Here is a 19,130-nt window from a genome sequence, read left to right as displayed (position 1 = left end):
GTATATGTAGATCTAGCCGTTGTCATCTGGTGGTTTTTGAGATCTAATTTATCTTAAAAGACACCACTATTTGGTTGATTGATTCACTGCATTATTGAAAAACCTCAAAAAACATTCCAATGTATTTCAAAAGGGAAAGCACTCCATTTATCGGAGAAAAGCATGTCCATTGTCGTGTCGATGTTATTCTGTATGTTTCCGTGAAACTGGTCTTCAAAGGCAGGGCCCATGGTAAGGCCATATATATTGTCCCAGAGAAGTGGTTTATAGGCTTGTGGAAATATTGGATTACAAGCATAAAAACGCATTTTTTTCTGCAATTGAATTTTATTCAATTCATATACTTTGAATTCCTTGGCGTATATTGAATAAAATGACAAAATTAAATTATGTAAATAAGAGATAATTTTTTGTGACGTTGTAAATGTAGCTTACAAATATATATAACTTCGTTTTCATACTTAATCGTATATCTCCAAGATACGCAACGACGTTAATGCCTTTTGTATTGAAATGTCACATGAATTCTGTATAAGTTCAAAATATTTCAGAATATGTATTCTTCTACGATTGACAAACACTGCTAATTATGCAAATAAAACTATGATACCAGCACAGCTTCAGAAAAATATAATATGTGTATATTTAAAACAAATGCTTATAAAGACTAGAACGCTATAAACAATGTAATATTGAATAACAAATTGTATTAACAAAATCTTGAACACTTTCATTATAAAAATATATATGATAAACATTAACCACACAATAAAATACAGTTTAATATAACCGTCGGCTGATATAGATACAGAAGGCGGGTATAGATTAAAAAGGGAGACCACTTGTGTTTCCTTCGTGTTTTGAAAAGAGTGCAGACACATAATATAACATGACATTTTGAGTTCTGTTCTGTAAAAGGAAATAAAAGAATACTATTTTAAATAAACGCGTTTGATCTAGTAAAAGATAAAATGCAAGAACTTAACGTAATACAGGTATTTATATACATATACTCACACATACACTAGGCTTCGTAACAATCAGAACAACTTAACGCTATCTATGAATTAATAGCACTTATATCGATGATCTGTCGTGGTCAGTGGTCATCTGTCAACTCATGTTGGAAGCAATTAACAAAACAATGGTAATATGTCATTACTTAAAAATACAAGGTAACACGTGTCTTAATTACAGGTAACGTTGCACGTGTCCTAATTACTAGTAAGGTAAAATGTGACCTAATTACAAGTAAGGTAACACGTGTCTTAAATACAGGTAACGTTGCACGTGTCCTAATTACTAGTAAGGTCAATTGTGACCTAATTACAAGTAAGGTAACACGTCCTAATTACAAGTAAGGTAACACGTGACCTAATTACAAGTAAGGTAACACGTGTCTTAATCACAAGTAACGTTGCACGTGTCCTAATTACTAGTAAGGTAAAATGTGACCTGATTACAAGTAAGGTAACACGTGACCTAATTACAACTAAGGTTACACGTGTCCTAATTACGAGTAACGTTGCACGTGTCCTAATTACTAGTAAGGTAAAATGTGACCTAATTACAAGTAAGGTAACACGTGACCTAATTACAAGTAAGGTTCGCATGACCTTAATTACAAGTAAGGTAACACGTCACCTAATTACAAGTAAGGTAACACGTGTCTTAATAACAAGTAACGTTGCACGTGTCCTAATTGCTAGTAAGGTAAAATGTGACCTAATTACAAGTAAGGTAACACGTGACCTAATTACAAGTTAGGTTCGCGTGACCTAATTACAAGTAGGGTTACACGTGACCTAATTACAAGTAAGGTAACACGTGTCTTAATAACAAGTAACGTTGCACGTGTCCTAATTGCTAGTTAGGTAAAATGTGACCTAATTACAAGTAAGGTAACACGTGACCTAATTACAAGTTAGGTTCGCGTGACCTAATTACAAGTAGGGTTACACGTGACCTAATTACAAGTAAGGTAACACGTGACATAAATCAATAAGGAAGACTTGGACAGTGATACATTTTTCAACGAGTTCTTCGGCTCCGTAACTCTTTTCCTGACATGAATTTCTGAAGATACTTATAAGATAACATTATGCAATACACGAAACATAACTCAAGTCATTCTTTAAAAATCAAAGCAAAAACATTGTAACAACCTATATACAAACTCGATCATGGGAGGCCTACTGACAGTGCTTTGAAAAATGATATAACAGGTAGAGAGTGGCGGACAGAATTCCATGAATGACCAACTCATTTCCCGACCTTAAATGGTCATTATTATCATTCAATATGAAGTAAAGGCAACTATTTGTAGTAACGAAAATACCGACAAATTAAAACGAAATACAACTCATAACAACACTATTCTCTTAGAAACCTTTCGCTCACAACACTATGAGACGTGTCACTCGATGATGGACCTTTGTATAAGATACAGTTTAATGTGTATACATTCTACATCAAAACCACCTTTATTTCATATTTGAATGTGATATCCCAAAACAAATATCGGAGTATATGCAGCGTTTGTAGGAATGTTTGATCAGTGTCAGAAATAATTACTGATTAGATGTGGTTGGTCAGACACGCTAGTGACCTATGACCTTTTTACGTTTAAAGTGTGGTATCTGATTTATTTTTACCTCATAATTCAATAGCCATCTTTCCCCATAGATGAAATCTCCCGTCAACATGTCCGTCCAGAAACCTTCCGGGAGGTAAATATTCCGTTCCATGACGTCATCACACACAACCGGTGCGACCAGGAGAGAATCCCCGACCATAAACTCGTTCTTGACTCGGTGTGCTTCTTTATCAGACGGTGCAGTCCACCATATCGGTCGAATAATTGGCTCGCCGTTTTTAATTTCTTGTTTCATTTCATTTATGATTTTCACGGTATATTCTTGGTGCATGGCGGAGGCATTTTGTGCCAATTCTACACATTCGTCATCAAAATACCATGGTGGCACAGCGTACTTCATGGCGGGAAAGAACGAAGACATCTGCATCCAGCGGATGTACAACTGTCGATTAGGCAAATCAAACTCTTCTTGTCCTGCAGCTGGTTCCTGTGCAAACATTCCGTCAACGATCACAAACGGATATCCCATCATCCCCAGCGTCAATGCCGTTTCTATGACTCCAGTTATACACTCGCCGTGCGCATGGTTACTTACCTGTGTTGGAATATTTACAAATGAAACTTGATTTTGTGACCCCGATGTTCCTTCAACAATATCTGCATCAACTTCATTGAATGATGTCACAAATTCTGCAAATAGGTGCCTAATCATACTAGGCGTTACATCCGTAGCATGGAAAGACGGACTAAAGGGCATCCAGGATCGATTACGGTAAAATATGTGAAATGCTGTGATTTTGTACGCTGAAGACAGTCGAATCATTTTGCTCTTCATCCACGATTCCGCTGAAGGGTTGGTGATGTCCAACATGGCATAGATACTATTCTGCATTGGGAGGAACGCTGGAACCCTCCTTCCTGCATCAAGCATAAAATTTCCATCCTCTACACCTTCATCAAAATTGATGGACTTGTAGCCGAAATACGGAGATACCTCAACAGAGAGAGAATAGCCTAGCGATTTAACGTATTTCACTATAGCTGATATGTTTGGAAATCTTTCCGGGTCGAATTCTAAATCTCCAAAATGTTTTTCCCACTTCCCATCAATTTCAATAAAACTGCAATTTAATTTTCTTTCGTGAATTCCTTTTGCTAGACCATGTATGTCGTTCTCAGTGATGTCATAAGATCGTGCCACGCCAAATGTTGACCAGACCGGGTATCTTAAGCTTCTCATAGATGGAAGGTTTTTTGGTCCTTCAGGCAATAACTTCCTGACGTATTTATGGGTGGTCACCGGATCTGTGCCATGACAGACAGTGTAGTTGAGATCGGTCCCCCTAGTTCTCTTTTGTCCATAAAAGCTGCCATTGTTATTCCCTATCAAGCAAATTTTATTGTTATTCTTAACATTCCATTTCACAGAGACAGGATCTTCATTATGGACAAAAATTGAGCCTCCCCCTGACGATATCCAGTAGCGCTCCATAGCTGAACTAAACGTTCCGGCCGGATAAAAATCTGTCTCTGCGGCTGTAAATGTAAAATTAGCTTTGTCCAGAGACCACAGAGCATTAGATGTGTTGGAAGGGCCAAACCACACGTTAGGCCCTATAACGAAACAATCTTCTGGGAACAAGTCCTCGCGGAGGACTTCCCAGGTTATATTGTAGCAATTAACAGTTTTTGACCCGAAGTGTTTGATCCTTAACACTGCATTATTTTTCCATTTTAGGCACGTGAACGACCCTGTTTCTTTTTCATTGGCGCAGTGTGAAGGCAGAAGCCAGATGGGTATGCTAACCCCGAGACTACCTAGTAGTTTATTGTCATCAGGGTCTCTGAGAGTGAGAATTCGGCTAGAGGGCTGGAAGAAGACACGCTGGTTCGCATTCCATATTTCGTGGAACTGGTCATGAAAATGCCAGCCTACAGCAACGATTATAACTGCGATTGTGAACATGGTAGCCACGGCAATGTGCAATTGATACTTCTTGATACTCGCTGACTTCCTCTGCCAGAACTGGAAAAATAAAAAAGAGCATGTTTTGAAATAACACGCTATTTTGAGAGCAGTAACCAAACCTGTTGTTTTGACATCCTTTATTATTAGGACTTCAAGATAACGTGTTTACTTATCAAATTCCTTATCTTATAAAGTCACTTATAAATCGGTAAAACTTACTGGCTAATCATTTGTCATCTTACATGTCAATAAGATAAATATGTTTTTACTTAATCCGTCATCTGTTGTTTGATTACAATATATATTTGACCTTTTTAGTTCAGGTCGACTTTATTTGGGCTGTAGCTTTTGTCGAATAGCATTATCTCTAGACTGGCTGATATACCTTTCACAATACGGTTTCACTGCATGAAATAGGTTTTTGAAATGATAGACCGCACTATTGGGTTAATGATGTATGGATTTAGGATTTATGCACTGAATGAACATGTGATATCAACTAGAAACTTACACTAGGCATGGAGTTCTTCTTCATCATTTTATAGTGCCTCTGTAGATCTCGAATCTGGCCCATCTTCTCGCTAGTTAACGCTATCGAATCCTTCCGCAAGTGACGAGCAAGGGAACTCTTATTCGGGGAGGTGGAATCATCCGAATAGTTACTTTCAGCAAAAGACGATTTTTTATTCTTCATTATTGAAGGCGGTATTCCAAAAGCCGTGCTTTTGCCGATTTTCTTTATTGGGCCATCAATGGTTTTGCTATCTGCCACATCTTTGGATGGGAGGTTAAATGTTAAGCCTTGGTCGTCATCTTCCTCTTCTTCTTCTTCTTCTTCTTCTTCTTCGTCGTCGTAGTTATCTCCTTCCGGTCCCTCATCTTTGCTATCAGTACCGCCGTTGTAGTACCCATTACTTAGCTCACTAGATTGAGCATCCTGTATGATGCTCTCGACTTTAAGTGCTATGTTTTCCATCAGTTCATCACTTTCATACCCACTGTTGACATGACCGAGATCTTCCTCACCACTTGCCCTCGTTGTTGACGCGTAGTCGGTACCAACACTATCTGATATCGTTGATATTGACTGGTCGTCTTGTTCGGTCGGCTTGGTGGCGGCGGCGGCGGCAGCAGGAAGATTATCTAGGAATACAGCAGACGGCACCCGTCCTATGTCAGGGCTATTGACTACTCCGGAACGTCTTTGTCGACTGGGACGACGAGGTCTATCCGGGTCCTCGGAAGAACATGAGGAGGACGGGGAGGATACAGCTTGTTGTTCGTCTTCGGCTTGACTATTATTGTCTGTGAGAGAAATGCTGACTTTCGGACTTCTTTGTGGTGATTTACCTTCCTTTGTAGTGCGTTTATTTGTGCGTTCGTTGGGAATGGTGTTCCCCTCTCCAGGCGCAAGAGAAAAACTTACTCTCGGAGATTTACTCTCGCTTGATTTCTTTCCTGTGCGACCGTTCGGTATCGGATTTTCCTCGCCTGGTCCCTGTGAATAACTGACTTTGGGGCTTCTCTGTGGCGACCGACTATCTTTGACTTTTCTTTCGCTGGGTACAGGATTCCCCTCGCCCTCTCTGCGTGAGAAACTCACTCTAGGACTGCGAGTCGGACAGGTATCATCGTACAGATCGGCATGCGATGGGATATTGTTGATGTCAAGCTGGAAACTGACTTTGCGTTCCGGCTGGGAAATTCTGCGATAATTTCTTGGACCTGCCTGATCACTTCCGTTTGTTTCCTGTGAGTTTGCCGTCTCTCGTTTTCTCGGTTTATTGTTGGAAATCGACTCGTTTTCATATGCAATTGTGTCCTTTTTGGACGGCTCCTTTCCCGTCGTGTCATTCTCCATACCGTAGGCAGCTTCAGAGGAGCTTCATGACAACGACGGACCTACAAATGTAAAAGCGATCAGGTCAGTGTGGGGAACAATTATTAAGATATATTATACGTGCACTAGAATTTAGAAATGAAGAGATAAGCTGTTACATTATATGTTATACTAACTCTGATATATTTATGAAAGAAATCGGTTTCAACTTGAAACAAACGTTTACTTTAGTCACTCCTGTATCTATGTGGTTAATGACAGTAAAGAGTATTTTCAAAAAGTCTAGAAATATAATAAATAAATAAATAAATAAATAAATAAATAAAAAATAAATAAATAAACAAATAAAATAAATAAATAAATGAAATCGAAAGTTTCAAAATACTTTAAAAGCTTAATTCGTTTATAGGTCCTTAGAATAAAAGTTTTGTTTGTTATGCCATTTCACTTGTAGTGTCGTAAATGACGTATACATAATAAAATGATTTTGTCCAAGTTATATGGTGTGTATCTAAATTGATTTAGATAAGAAATTTGTATACTACTTTACCAGAGAAATCAAATACAACTTGTTTATTACTGCTATACATACAATGTACATAAGGGCAATGAGTCTGTATACACACATCGTATCTGAGTGTAGTATAACAACTTGGCAAGACATTACAAAAAAGATATATAGTCACTAAGTTCTAGATAGACGTACAATACGTACAATACAAGCTTATCAACAACTGCGAAACAAGTTATATACACTTATATCGATCACTCTTGTTGGATAGGAGCGCACGAGGGGTGTAACTGTGTGTGTGTGTGTGAGGGGGGGGGGGGGGGGGGGGGGTCTAAGTGAAAGGCGAATGAGTTACCACTATGCAAGTATTGCAAATAGGATTTGATTTCACTAGTCTATCCGTTCCCCGAGATTTTTCGGCATAGCCGTATAATATTCTTTTGGTCCGGATACCGGATATGACGCGACAGGTGGCGTTACTGGTCAAGATGAAGTATGTGATTGGTCAATGTAGCGGTAAATGCAAAATGCGGATATGCAGTTAAAAACGAAACAAAGTTAAGATTGAATGCAATAAGTGGATGTATCTTTTCAAATGACACATTAATAAAAGTATTTTCCTGATTCAAATGCAGTCTTATTATCACCAAAAATGATTCAAACTGATATAATTTTGTTATCCGTGCTGAAACGCATTAGTTCGTTAATTTTTTCACTAACAGTTTAACATTATAACTACCAGCATTAAAACTATGCCGTTTATCTTTTTTAAAGATATTTCTTGTGTTTAGATATGATATCATGATCGTTAGCAGAGACATATATATGTCTCTGTCGTTAGGGACAGGTCGCCTATATTTTGATTTAAACATATTTAATTTGCAAATACATGTATACAAATGGGATCAGACACAAGATTAAAACTTATAATCCGTCTTCTCACGTAAAACACAATTGATTAATTATAAATATAACCGCAAATTGTTAAGGCTTATATGATATTCTTACATCGGTTGGTAGATGTATGTTATTCTATAGACCTATACGTAATACGGCGTTATTTATATCTGACGAATTAGTGACACTTTGTCAAAACAAGCCTAATCGTTTTCAACAAAAGGTATAGCTTACAATTAGTCTACATTTGTTTACTTTTATATTGAGAATCGTTTCTGTTGAGTAACTATACACTGCAAACGTAAACATTTTTTGTATATCAGATATGTGTTTTAAACACTCTGGGACCATTTATTATATAAGTACAAATTGTAATAAACTCTCGATTGATATCATGGCGTCATCAGCGGGTTAAACGGAGTGTATCGACCATCAACAATCAAAACAATAGTCTGGTGTTTAGTCTAGCCTCGGGCATTTTTAAAAGGACTCTCACGTCACGGACCACCAAGACAATCAGCCTAGGCTTGTTTGGGCGTTGTCAAGGTGCAAAGCTATATACAAAGCCGAGAAGTTCCGGAACACTATAATGGATTTTACCTGACTGTAGGTACAGGTAGATGAAATCCGAGAGTTTAGATTGTATTGTGTTATAGAAATAGATCAATAAACCTAGGCCCGTCACGATGTCGGTTTCAGTTCACGGGATAGGACATTTCTGTGAAGTTGAGTAAATGGGTCATCTATTTAACTGAAGCCGGATACACAAAATTTGGAAATACCCCCATTTTTGTGTAGCTTTATAAAGTGGTCAAAAGGACCAGTCTCCCTCCGATGAGGAGGACCACTTTGGACGGGACCTGGTTGAAATGGTACACGCCGGGTACAACATATCTATATATGATAATACTAAAGAGGAACATGTTGAGGAGAGGCGAGAGGCAGCACATCATCACCACGTCGATGAAGAGGACGAAGAGGGTAAGAGGACAATGTACACTTTAATTGTGATATTTCTGTCGTCATGATAACTTTTTAAAAATGTGTTGTAATGTATATTATTAATCAAACTGATGTACTTTTTGGATTTTTGGACAACATAATTATACACACTGTATATATACATTGTAGTAATCGGCGTTTTAGTACTCAAACTGGATAACGGGTCAGGGAATCGCCTTTAAATTTTATTTACTCACTTTTTAAACTCAGAAAAACAACCGTGTGTTCGCTCGTGTTACCAGGTATTATCCACATGATCTGACAAGGAAATATTCATTCTTTATGAATGATGTTACAACAGTCTGACAAAGGGTGTCATAGGAGATGATACATCTCCTGTACATACATAACACCTTGTTATAGCGTGTGTCTGACGATACGGGAATATAATAGAGTTTGGGGTGGGGAGGTAGGGAAATATATAGAGGTGGGGAGGTAGGGACATATAGAGGTGGGGAGGTAGGGACATATAGTGGTGGGGAGGTAGGGACATATAGAGGTGGGAGGTAGGGACATATAAGGTGGGGAGTAGGGACATATAGAGGTGGGAGTAGGGTAGGGACATATGTGGGGGTGGATATAGTGGGATAGTATAGAGGGGGGAGGTAGGGACTAGAGGTGGGGGGAGGTAGGGACAATAGAGGTGGGGAGTAGGGAGGATATAGAGGTGGGGAGGGTAGGGACATATAGAGGGGATGGAGGAGGGGAGGGAGGCAAATAGAGGGGGGGTAGGGAAATAAGGTGGGAGGTGGACAATGAGGTGGGAGGTGGGACATATAGAGGTGGGGAGGTAGGGACATATAGAGGTGGGGAGGTAGGGACATATAGGGGGGGGGAGGTAGGGACATATAGAGGGTGGGGAGGTAGGGACATATAGAGGTGGGAGGTTAGGTAAATATAGAGGTGGGGAGGTAGGACATATAGAGGTGGGGAGGTAGGGACATATGGGAGGTAGGGACTATAGAGTGTATAGGGGGAGGTAGGGAATATAGAGGTGGGGGGTAGGGACATAGGTAGTGGGAGGTAGGGAAATATATAGAGGTGGGGAGGTAGGGACATATAGAGGTGGGGAGGTAGGGACATATAGAGGTGGGGAGGTAGGGACATATAGAGGTGGGGAGGTAGGGACATATAGAGGTGGGGAGGTAGGGACATATAGAGGTGGGGAGGTAGGGAAATATATAGAGGTGGGGAGGTAGGGACATATAGAGGTGGGGAGGTAGGGACATATAGAGGTGGGGAGGTAGGGACATATAGAGGTGGGGAGGTAGGGACATATAGAGGGGGGGACATATAGAGGTGGGGAGGTAGGGACATAGAGAGGTTTGGGAGGAGGGCCTAGAGGTGAGGGACATTAGAGGTGGGGAGGTAGGGAAATATATAGAGGTGGGAGTGGTAGGGAAATATAGAGGTGGGGAGGTAGGGACATATAGAGGTGGGGAGGTAGGGAAATATATAGAGGTGGGGAGGTGGGGAGGTAGGGAAATATATAGAGGTGGGGAGGTAGGGACATATAGAGGTGGGGAGGTAGGGACATATAGAGGTGGGAGGTAGGGAAATATATAGAGGTGGGGAGGTAGGGACATATAGAGGTGTGGAGGTAGGGACATATAGAGGTGGGGAGGTAGGGACATATAGAGGTGGGGAGGGTAGGGACATAGAGAGGTGGGGGAGGTAGGGACATATAGAGGTGGGGAGGTAGGGAAATATATAGAGGTGGGGAGGTAGGGAAATATATAGAGGTGGGGAGGTAGGGACATATAGAGGTGGGGAGGTAGGGACATATAGAGGTGGGGAGGTAGGGAAATATATAGAGGTGGGGAGGTAGGGACATATAGAGGTGGGGAGGTAGGGACATATAGAGGTGGGGAGGTAGGGACATAGAGAGGTGGGGGAGGTAGGGACATATAGAGGTGGGGAGGTAGGGAAATATATAGAGGTGGGGAGGTAGGGACATATAGAGGTGGGGAGGTAGGGAAATATATAGAGGTGGGGAGGTAGGGACATATATAGAGGTGGGGAGGTAGGGAAATATATAGAGGTGGGGAGGTAGGGACATATAGAGGTGGGGAGGTAGGGACATATAGAGGTGGGGAGGTAGGGAAATATATAGAGGTGGGGAGGTAGGGACATATAGAGGTGGGGAGGTAGGGACATATAGAGGTGGGGAGGTAGGGACATATAGAGCGGTTAGGATGGACGTCATTACAGACATGATGAATCTCTCATATGGGAATTAAATCAAAGTAGGGCATTAAACATTGTTTGTACATAAGAACACGTGTTTATACATTTAAGGACGCTATTGTCAGAAGATTGGACGGAAGTACATGTTATGGGACGGGATGGAATTGACTGAAGTGTGTTATAGGACGGGATTGACTGAAGTGTGTTATAGGACGGGATGGAATTGACTGAAGTGTGTTATAGGACGGGATGGAATTGACTGAAGTGTGTTATAGGACGGGATGGAATTGACTGAAGTGTGTTATAGGACGGGATGGAATTGACTGATGTATGATATAAGACGGGATGGAATTGACTGAAGTGTGTTATAGGACGGGATGGAATTGACTGAAGTGGGTTATAGGACGGGATGGAATTGACTGAAGTTTGTTATAGGACGGGATGGAATTGACTGAAGTGTGTTATAGGACGGGATGGAATTGACTGAAGTGTGTTATAGGACGGGATGGAATTGACTGAAGTGTGTTATAGGACGGGATGGAATTGACTGAAGTGTGTTATAGGACGGGATAGAATTGACTGATGTATGATATAAGACGGGATGGAATTGACTGAAGTGTGTTATAGGACGGGATGGAATTGACTGATGTATGATATAAGACGGGATGGAATTGACTGAAGTGTGTTATAGGACGGGATGGAATTGACTGAAGTTTGTTATAGGACGGGATGGAATTGACTGAAGTGTGTTATAGGACGGGATGGAATTGACTGAAGTGTGTTATAGGACGGGATGGAATTGACTGAAGTGTGTTATAGGACGGGGTGGAATTGACTGAAGCGTGTTATACATGTATATTAACCGCGTGCTTGGAATTCATGTCAAACTCCTGGACAAATTATCATCCTTTAACGAATCCCTCCAAAATCTTCAAGTAGTCCGTTCCTCTTACTCGCAGCATCATCTAAATCCGTCCGACTCTCTTGCTTTCACCTGGCTTCCCTTCTCGTTGCTCATGGCTCCCTCGGAAGTCCCTTGGAATCTGACCAATGACTGGTCTGGTTCCCTTCCAAGTCGACACGACTGGTTCTATCTATCTGAGGTCTCTACTGCTATGCTGGTGTACGATTAGGCAATGAAAACTCCAGCCACGTATCTAACCCTGAATTCTTATTAGCTGTATGTACACGACCTCTGTTCATTGACTAGCTGCCCGTGGCATTGTTTGTTGGAGAGACATATAAAGTTGACCATCTGATGACCAACGTTAGATATAGAGACCTACATTCTCGGTCTTTATCTGATTTACACCGGCAATAGACATGTAACCAACAAAGCCACACTCCAAACACCCACGGCAATAAATTGTAATAGGAAACGATTTAAGCACGAATTGAAGATTAGGGCTTCGTCATAAATTAGTGTTACAAACCGACCGGAGATTACTTCTCCGTACAGGTAGAAACACCGGAGTCAACCACGACCTTGTGTCAGGTGTACGGACGTTACCCGAAATAAAGTCATTACTATTTCATACAATTATTGATCTCAGTTCAGCGATTTGCTCCGTTAGTGAAAATCAGTCTTCCATTTTCTCACCCAGTCTGGTTAGGTACATATAGCGACAAAGTCAATACCAAAGGAAAATACACTAGTAATCACGAAACTCATCGGTTTTAATGTCCCAGGGCGAATTTCTACCAGCATACATTTGGGTAACACATATTGATCATATGTGTTGTAATTCAAATATCGATTTTAATTTCAGTTCATGTATGACTAATGAATTGTTTTCCCGACACATTTGACGCATTGATATACTAAGTATTATTATTTCACATGTATATTCCACAATTGTAGCTGATATCGGATGAGATAGTCTAGCAATTCAATACTTTTGAGCGTTTTGCGATATCCGAAGCAGATTTTGCATTTTATGATAGTACACTGTATATGTCCTTGCTATGTTTCAGTTGAGCCTGAGGCCGGACTATGCTGTTTGGGAGGATGTCTGACAGGAAGTTCTCTTTGTCTCCTCTTGGTCATCATATTTCCTGCCGGTAGGTGTCTCCACCTGTCGTCATACCCGTTCTCTCCCACATAATATCGTGATAACTACAGAATCATAAGTATTAGATGACCTATTACCGATCAATTTGGGGACAGAGTCTCAGAATTTGAATATTATTGGTTTAAAATTTTTTTTTTTAAACCAACACTAAATGAGTAACAACACACTCAATTAACACGGTCAGAATATTGTGTCTACACTAACTAAGTTATAGTATAAATACGGTATGGTTATTAAAACCATCAGGATATCGTGTCTACCCTAACTAAGTTATAGTATAAATACGGTATGGTTATTAAAACGATCAGGATAATGGCCGTTGATAACGATCTCATTATATTATTTAGTACAAATACGGTTTGAATATTTGATCTTACATTGACATATTAACGATCGCTGTTGGTGAATAATGAATATACCATGTAATGTCAATATAACAAACCAGCTTATTAGGAAGAGTTCTACCTTTTAATACCACAGCGCTAAAGTGTATAAGAAGGTTTATCATACTTAGGCACACAGTTAAAAACACTACAGCCGTTGATATGTATTCAGCGTGGATTTACTTTCATAAATATACCCACAGCTGTTTGAACTTCACAGATGACTACGTAATGGAAACAGCTGTCCATATGTATATCTATAAATGCTCTGACGTTTATAACGTTTTATCAACCATTCGACATCTATTTTTTTTCAACCCTTTCATATTGATCGGTGGTCTTTCGTACATTTAAATCCTTGAGGTTTTCCGTAACCATCTAAACTCCTTCTAAACAAGATATACCTTTCAAAAAGATAAACGGCATAGTTTTAACGCTGGTGGTTATCATGTAAAACTGCTGGTGAAATAAATTAACGAACTAATGCGTTTCAGCACGGAAAACAAAATTATATCAGTTTGAATCAGTTTTTGGTGATAATAAGACTGCATTTGAATCAGGAATATAATTTTATTATTGTGCCATTTGAAAAGATACATCCACTTATTCAGCTTGTATTCAATCATAACTTTGTTTCGTTTTTAACTACATATCTGCATTTTGCATTTACCGCTACATTGGCCAATTAAATCACATACTTCATCTTGACCAGTAACGCCGCCTGTCGCGTAATATTCGGGGCCAAAAGAATATTATACGGCTATGCCGAAAAACGATGTGTTATGTTCCCCAAAAGACCAGGTCCTGTTTCAACGGTTCCGAAACCTTCTACATGTAGCTGTGTACAGTGGACATCGATACACTAGACCACAGGGACTTGGGAATTTGTGACAGTCTGTATGTATACTATAACAAAATCTCAAATCCCTGGGCACTAGACGTATCATACTGACGGTCTACTATTGGGTAATTTACAGATACGATCATATTCATATTGTTTCCATACTACATAAACAATAGGTATTCGAGGACGTACATAATATATTGTTTCCATACTACATAAACAATAGGTATTCGAGGACGTACATAATATATTGTTTCCATACTACATAAACAATAGGTATTCGAGGACGTACATAATATATTGTTTCCATACTACATAAACAATAGGTATTCGAGGACGTACATACTATATTGTTTCCATACTACATAACCAATAGGTATTCGAGGACGTACATAATATATTGTTTCCATACTACATAACCAATAGGTATTCTAGGACGTACATAATATATTGTTTCCATACTACATAACCAATAGGTATTCGAGGACGCACATAATATGTTGTTTCCATACTACATAACCAATAGGTATTCGAGGACGTACATAATATATTGTTTCCATACTACATAACCAATAGGTATTCGAGGACGTACATAATATATTGTTTCCATACTACATAACCAATAGGTATTCGAGGACGTACATAATATATTGTTTCCATACTACATAACAAATAGGTATTCGAGGACGTACATAATATATTGTTTCCATACTACATAACCGATAGGTATTCGAGGACGTACATAATATATTGTTTCCATACTACATAACCAATAGGTATTCGAGGACGTACATAATATATTGTTTCCATACTACATAACCAATAGGTATTCGAGGACGTACATAATATATTGTTTCCATACTACATAAACAATAGGTATTCGAGGACGTACATAATATATTGTTTCCATACTACATAACCAATAGGTATTCGAGGACGTACATACTATATTGTTTCCATACTACATAACCAATAGGTATTCGAGGACGTACATAATATGTTGTTTCCATACTACATAATCAAAAGGTATTCGAGGACGTAGTACATATGTTACTTTCATTTTGGAATTATCATTTGAATACCTTTATAAAACACGCCAATGTAGCATGCGTCTGTTCAGGTCTCTCTAATATAATTGATCTCCTCGCGTTCATCACAATAGTCTGACAATTTAGTGATGCATCACTAGGCACGGCATATGTCGACACTATTGAACAATGTAGAGTTGTAGCGGTAGGTATCATTGATTTACTATAACACCAATATATATAGTGACGTGATTGCCGCGGTATGTTGGCCCTGTACCTCCGTCATACAACATCACGTGACAGTCTGGGGTACGTGTAGGCACATTTGGTGGACATGTAACATTGGCCTGTTATCATGACAACATCATATACATCTCGATAACAAAGCTACCCTTTTGGCATGTTGCTTTAAGTTATCATCAGTGATAAAGAACCATATATAATGTATTTGCCTATTGCTCTCCATTTATCTATCAGTTTCAAAATACCACATTGTCTTTTTATCGACCTGGTTTTAACACCCGTACCGGAAATAGAAACAGAAAGCAGAGAAGTAAAATGATCGACTTATTGATCATTGATCATTGATCCTTAAAGTTCTACTGTTGTTGTCCCATTACCTGGTATTAACCAGTGTTTTACGGGTCTGTCGTGTTTATTTAGGTGTTTATTTAGGTGTCCATGGACAAGTACAGTATAGTGGGCGGATGTCTGTCTGTTTTAGTGGGTATTCAATAATGAATAGCATAATGTATACATCAATCGTTCTATAAATCTTCAGATGATAAAGATAGGATTCAAATATATCTTTATTCCTGGTAACCTCTTCATAACATTACGAACAAATATATAATTCACGAGCAACAAATGCATCGATCAGTGAATATATAGATCAATGTAGCTCGCACGCTTGACAATCACTGATAAGGAATGAGAACGATCAGAGACTGTGGCTGTACAGTCGGTTAGTCTTTCCAATTATAAAGCAATACCATCAATCTAAAATTATTCCTTGGTGGTTCGACACAGTACAATAAATCTCCACTTGATTCCACTTGTTTATAACGGGACTTAGTCTACCATCGATTTTATCGGTTGATGAAGATACAATGTCACGTATTAGTCTTAGAAAATTCACTGTAAGAGAAATTGCCGTCACCATGTTTAGGTCCTGAATATGGATCCTGAGACGTACTGCAATACAGAGACAAATAAAACGAAATAAATAGCAGATGCAATATTCACATATTTTCACGAATTAAATGAAAACTTGTTTAATGTTTCAGGTATTCTGCTGTCAATATATGCCACTAATAACAACCAGTACGATGTCCTGGCCGCTGGTATAATTCTCGTGGCATTTCCCATAATCACCATTCCCGTAGTGATAGCAGTTTATCTCAACAGACGGCGCATCATGCGCATCAGGAAGCGGAAAGTCTCCGATGGCGAATGTAAACCGAGCTCAAGGAAATATTAATATAATTCCTTGAACATATCCGTAGATTTCGGAACCAAGAACAGTGACGAACTACGACCGAATTCTGGGTCCCAATGGGTTAGAAACAATAATATGATCTTCTCAAGGATCCACATCATTAAGTTCCGGTCATCCGATGAGATATTATACAAACGCGTGTATGTAATTGTTAAGATGTAAATATTTGTTATTTATTTGACTGCTCACATTATGTGCCAAATATGTTGTTATTGGTTAAGAATAGCGTGTTGATATATCATGCAGTGTGTCCTGTACTACAATTAGACACAAAGGTTTCAATTTTTATGCTGTTGTAAACACCACCACTACTTCTTAGTCCCTGACATATACGATTTAATTTTATTCATGACTAGATCTGAGATTTCACTGCACGGAATACAGTGAATTGATCGAAGGACATTAAATGGTACCACTTATATAGGTATAATACCATAGCTGGGTTCGACCCATATGTTATGACGGTTGTCGTCGGTGAAATAGAGGACGCTAACTCCTCCGGAACGCCTGCTCCCTATACGTTTTCATGGGACTTGGTGTATTTAGTTTATTGTTTTACGTTTGTTTTATCGATTTTGAGTTAGAATTACGGTTATATATCTATGCCTGTGTTCTCCTGTTATTGCAATAGAAATTCAAGGACACGTGCAGTCGATTTGAAATCGATATTTTAATGATCTTTGACACGTTTTGTATTGATAATAATACATTATAGGTTTGTAAGTATGTAACAGGTATGTGGTAGACAGGTGGTATGATTTTATATCAGCTACATTAAACCTAGATACAGAATACACCATCACTAGTATCAGTCGGATACAACGCCACCACACATAGTCAGCGGAATGGACTGGAGATGTCGGATTATATTGACCCGGTATAGCCATATCGATCGTGGACTGCTACCCGTAGTCAGGTACCTACTTCCAGCATGACAACCAATCATGGCTGATGGCAGTATCATTAGGAGAGTTTTGTCCGTTGTTATACAGCTATAATCTTGAGGATTATATATCGGTATTCTATAGGTTTTAGAGGATTATAATGGGTGTTCTCCTGAGTAACGGGCCCCTCCTTATCCCTAGGGTATTAGTATTGGATGCTGGTCCACTGTGTTTGTCAGTGGGTGCTTTTATAATGTAATAAGACAATCTGATGTATGTATGACAGGACAAGGTTTATAGATATTTTTAAAGATTAGACATCATTTTACAAAATATTGAAGCCTCTTAATGACTAGAACCTTTCTCTGAAGATCCATTTACAGTCATTTCTCTTCACTAATTGAAGTACCATTTTCATTGCTCGCCCTTTTTACGCAACACCCTCATAATTATTTTAACCATTCTACAGCATCCCATCTCATTCGCCCCCCCCCCCCCCCCCCCCCCCCCCGTCTTCCGGTAGCCCTTTACCTTTTAACACAATGTCAATTCTCTCATTCTCTCCTGTTTCGTCCTCTGACCCTCTGACATCTTGTCTACGCCACGCCTACCTGATTACGTTTTACGCCCACCCTCCCCCACTGTGTGTCCCTTTTACGACAAACACTTTTGGTTTGTCCCTTTTCACCAAACTCTCTCTGTCCACCCTTTTACAGCATTCCATATACATATATGTACTTTTTTTCAATTATACACAACTGAGTCACGTCCTTCTTTTACGCCACTTTACACAAGACTTCCCACGATGTGTCCTTAGTGGCCCCTTTTATGCCGCACCCAGGCCCTTTTTAACCCTTACGATCCATTGTCTGGGAATTTCCTTCGTTTTGTCAATGTTATAGGCAGACACGAGTAAGACTTCCCGTATTATATTTACAGTACTATTCCAGAAGACGAGATTAAAGTCATATGTTTTTAAGAGTTTGATATGTTTATGTTTTAATCGTAGATCAGCTGGTGTCTTTGCGAGCGCGATCAATTGTGTTCAAAACTGCGATGTAGGTGTAAACATACATGTTTTCGCGGAAATCTTATTTTAGCGATGTTCACGTTTAAAGTATCCCGCTAAATTGAAATTACACTAACTGTAATTGCTATATATGGTTGTCATTGGTAAGCAGAGTGATAATGCTAATTCACCATTACACTGACCTGCTGTTATTTTGTTATACGCTAAACTTTGAGTACGTCAAAATAAACCTGTTTACAGTATATCACGCTGGTATTGATTCTCAATAAGTTTGTGGCGAAGATTTGTGCCATGTCTGAGACGTATTCTTAATATTTTTGAATGATGCCAAAACAGATTAATCCTTACAGTGATTGTCGCATGTATGTTATTGACGCATTCACAGAAAT

General features: G+C 39.3%; 2 protein-coding genes across 2 annotated transcripts in view; one reads left to right on the top strand and one right to left on the bottom strand.

Annotated features, from left to right (window-relative positions):
• Nucleotides 1-690: 690 nt before the first annotated feature.
• Nucleotides 691-19,130, bottom strand: part of LOC117331908 — a 29,640-nt gene continuing 11,200 nt past the window's right edge. The window contains exons 2-3 of the mRNA XM_033890881.1: nucleotides 5,077-6,467; nucleotides 691-4,622 (exon numbers count right to left, since the gene is read on the bottom strand). Of these exons, the coding sequence (XP_033746772.1) occupies nucleotides 2,601-4,622; nucleotides 5,077-6,426 (3,372 nt within the window). The 5' untranslated portion in view covers nucleotides 6,427-6,467 and the 3' untranslated portion in view covers nucleotides 691-2,600. The remainder of the gene's footprint in view (nucleotides 4,623-5,076; nucleotides 6,468-19,130) is intronic.
• LOC117331909 lies at nucleotides 8,407-18,195 on the top strand. The gene is made up of 3 exons (XM_033890882.1): nucleotides 8,407-8,794; nucleotides 12,977-13,063; nucleotides 16,616-18,195. Exons 1-3 carry the CDS (start codon nucleotides 8,683-8,685, stop codon nucleotides 16,807-16,809), a joined length of 393 nt encoding a protein of 130 aa, XP_033746773.1. The 5' UTR covers nucleotides 8,407-8,682; the 3' UTR covers nucleotides 16,810-18,195.

The sequence above is a fragment of the Pecten maximus genome, chromosome 7 (genome assembly GCF_902652985.1).
Source record: "Pecten maximus chromosome 7, xPecMax1.1, whole genome shotgun sequence".
NCBI lineage: Eukaryota > Metazoa > Mollusca > Bivalvia > Pectinida > Pectinidae > Pecten > Pecten maximus.
The sequence above is the reverse complement of the archived record's forward strand: the minus strand, read 5'-3'. Positions and strand labels throughout refer to the sequence as shown.

Coding starts and splice junctions, on each gene's coding strand:
- LOC117331909 (XM_033890882.1), top strand. CDS start 8,683: ATGGTACACGCCGGGTACAACATATCTATATATGATAATACTAAAGAG. Junction 8,795..12,976: donor CGATGAAGAGGACGAAGAGG/GTAAGAGGACAA, acceptor GCTATGTTTCAG/TTGAGCCTGAGGCCGGACTA. Junction 13,064..16,615: donor GGTCATCATATTTCCTGCCG/GTAGGTGTCTCC, acceptor TTAATGTTTCAG/GTATTCTGCTGTCAATATAT.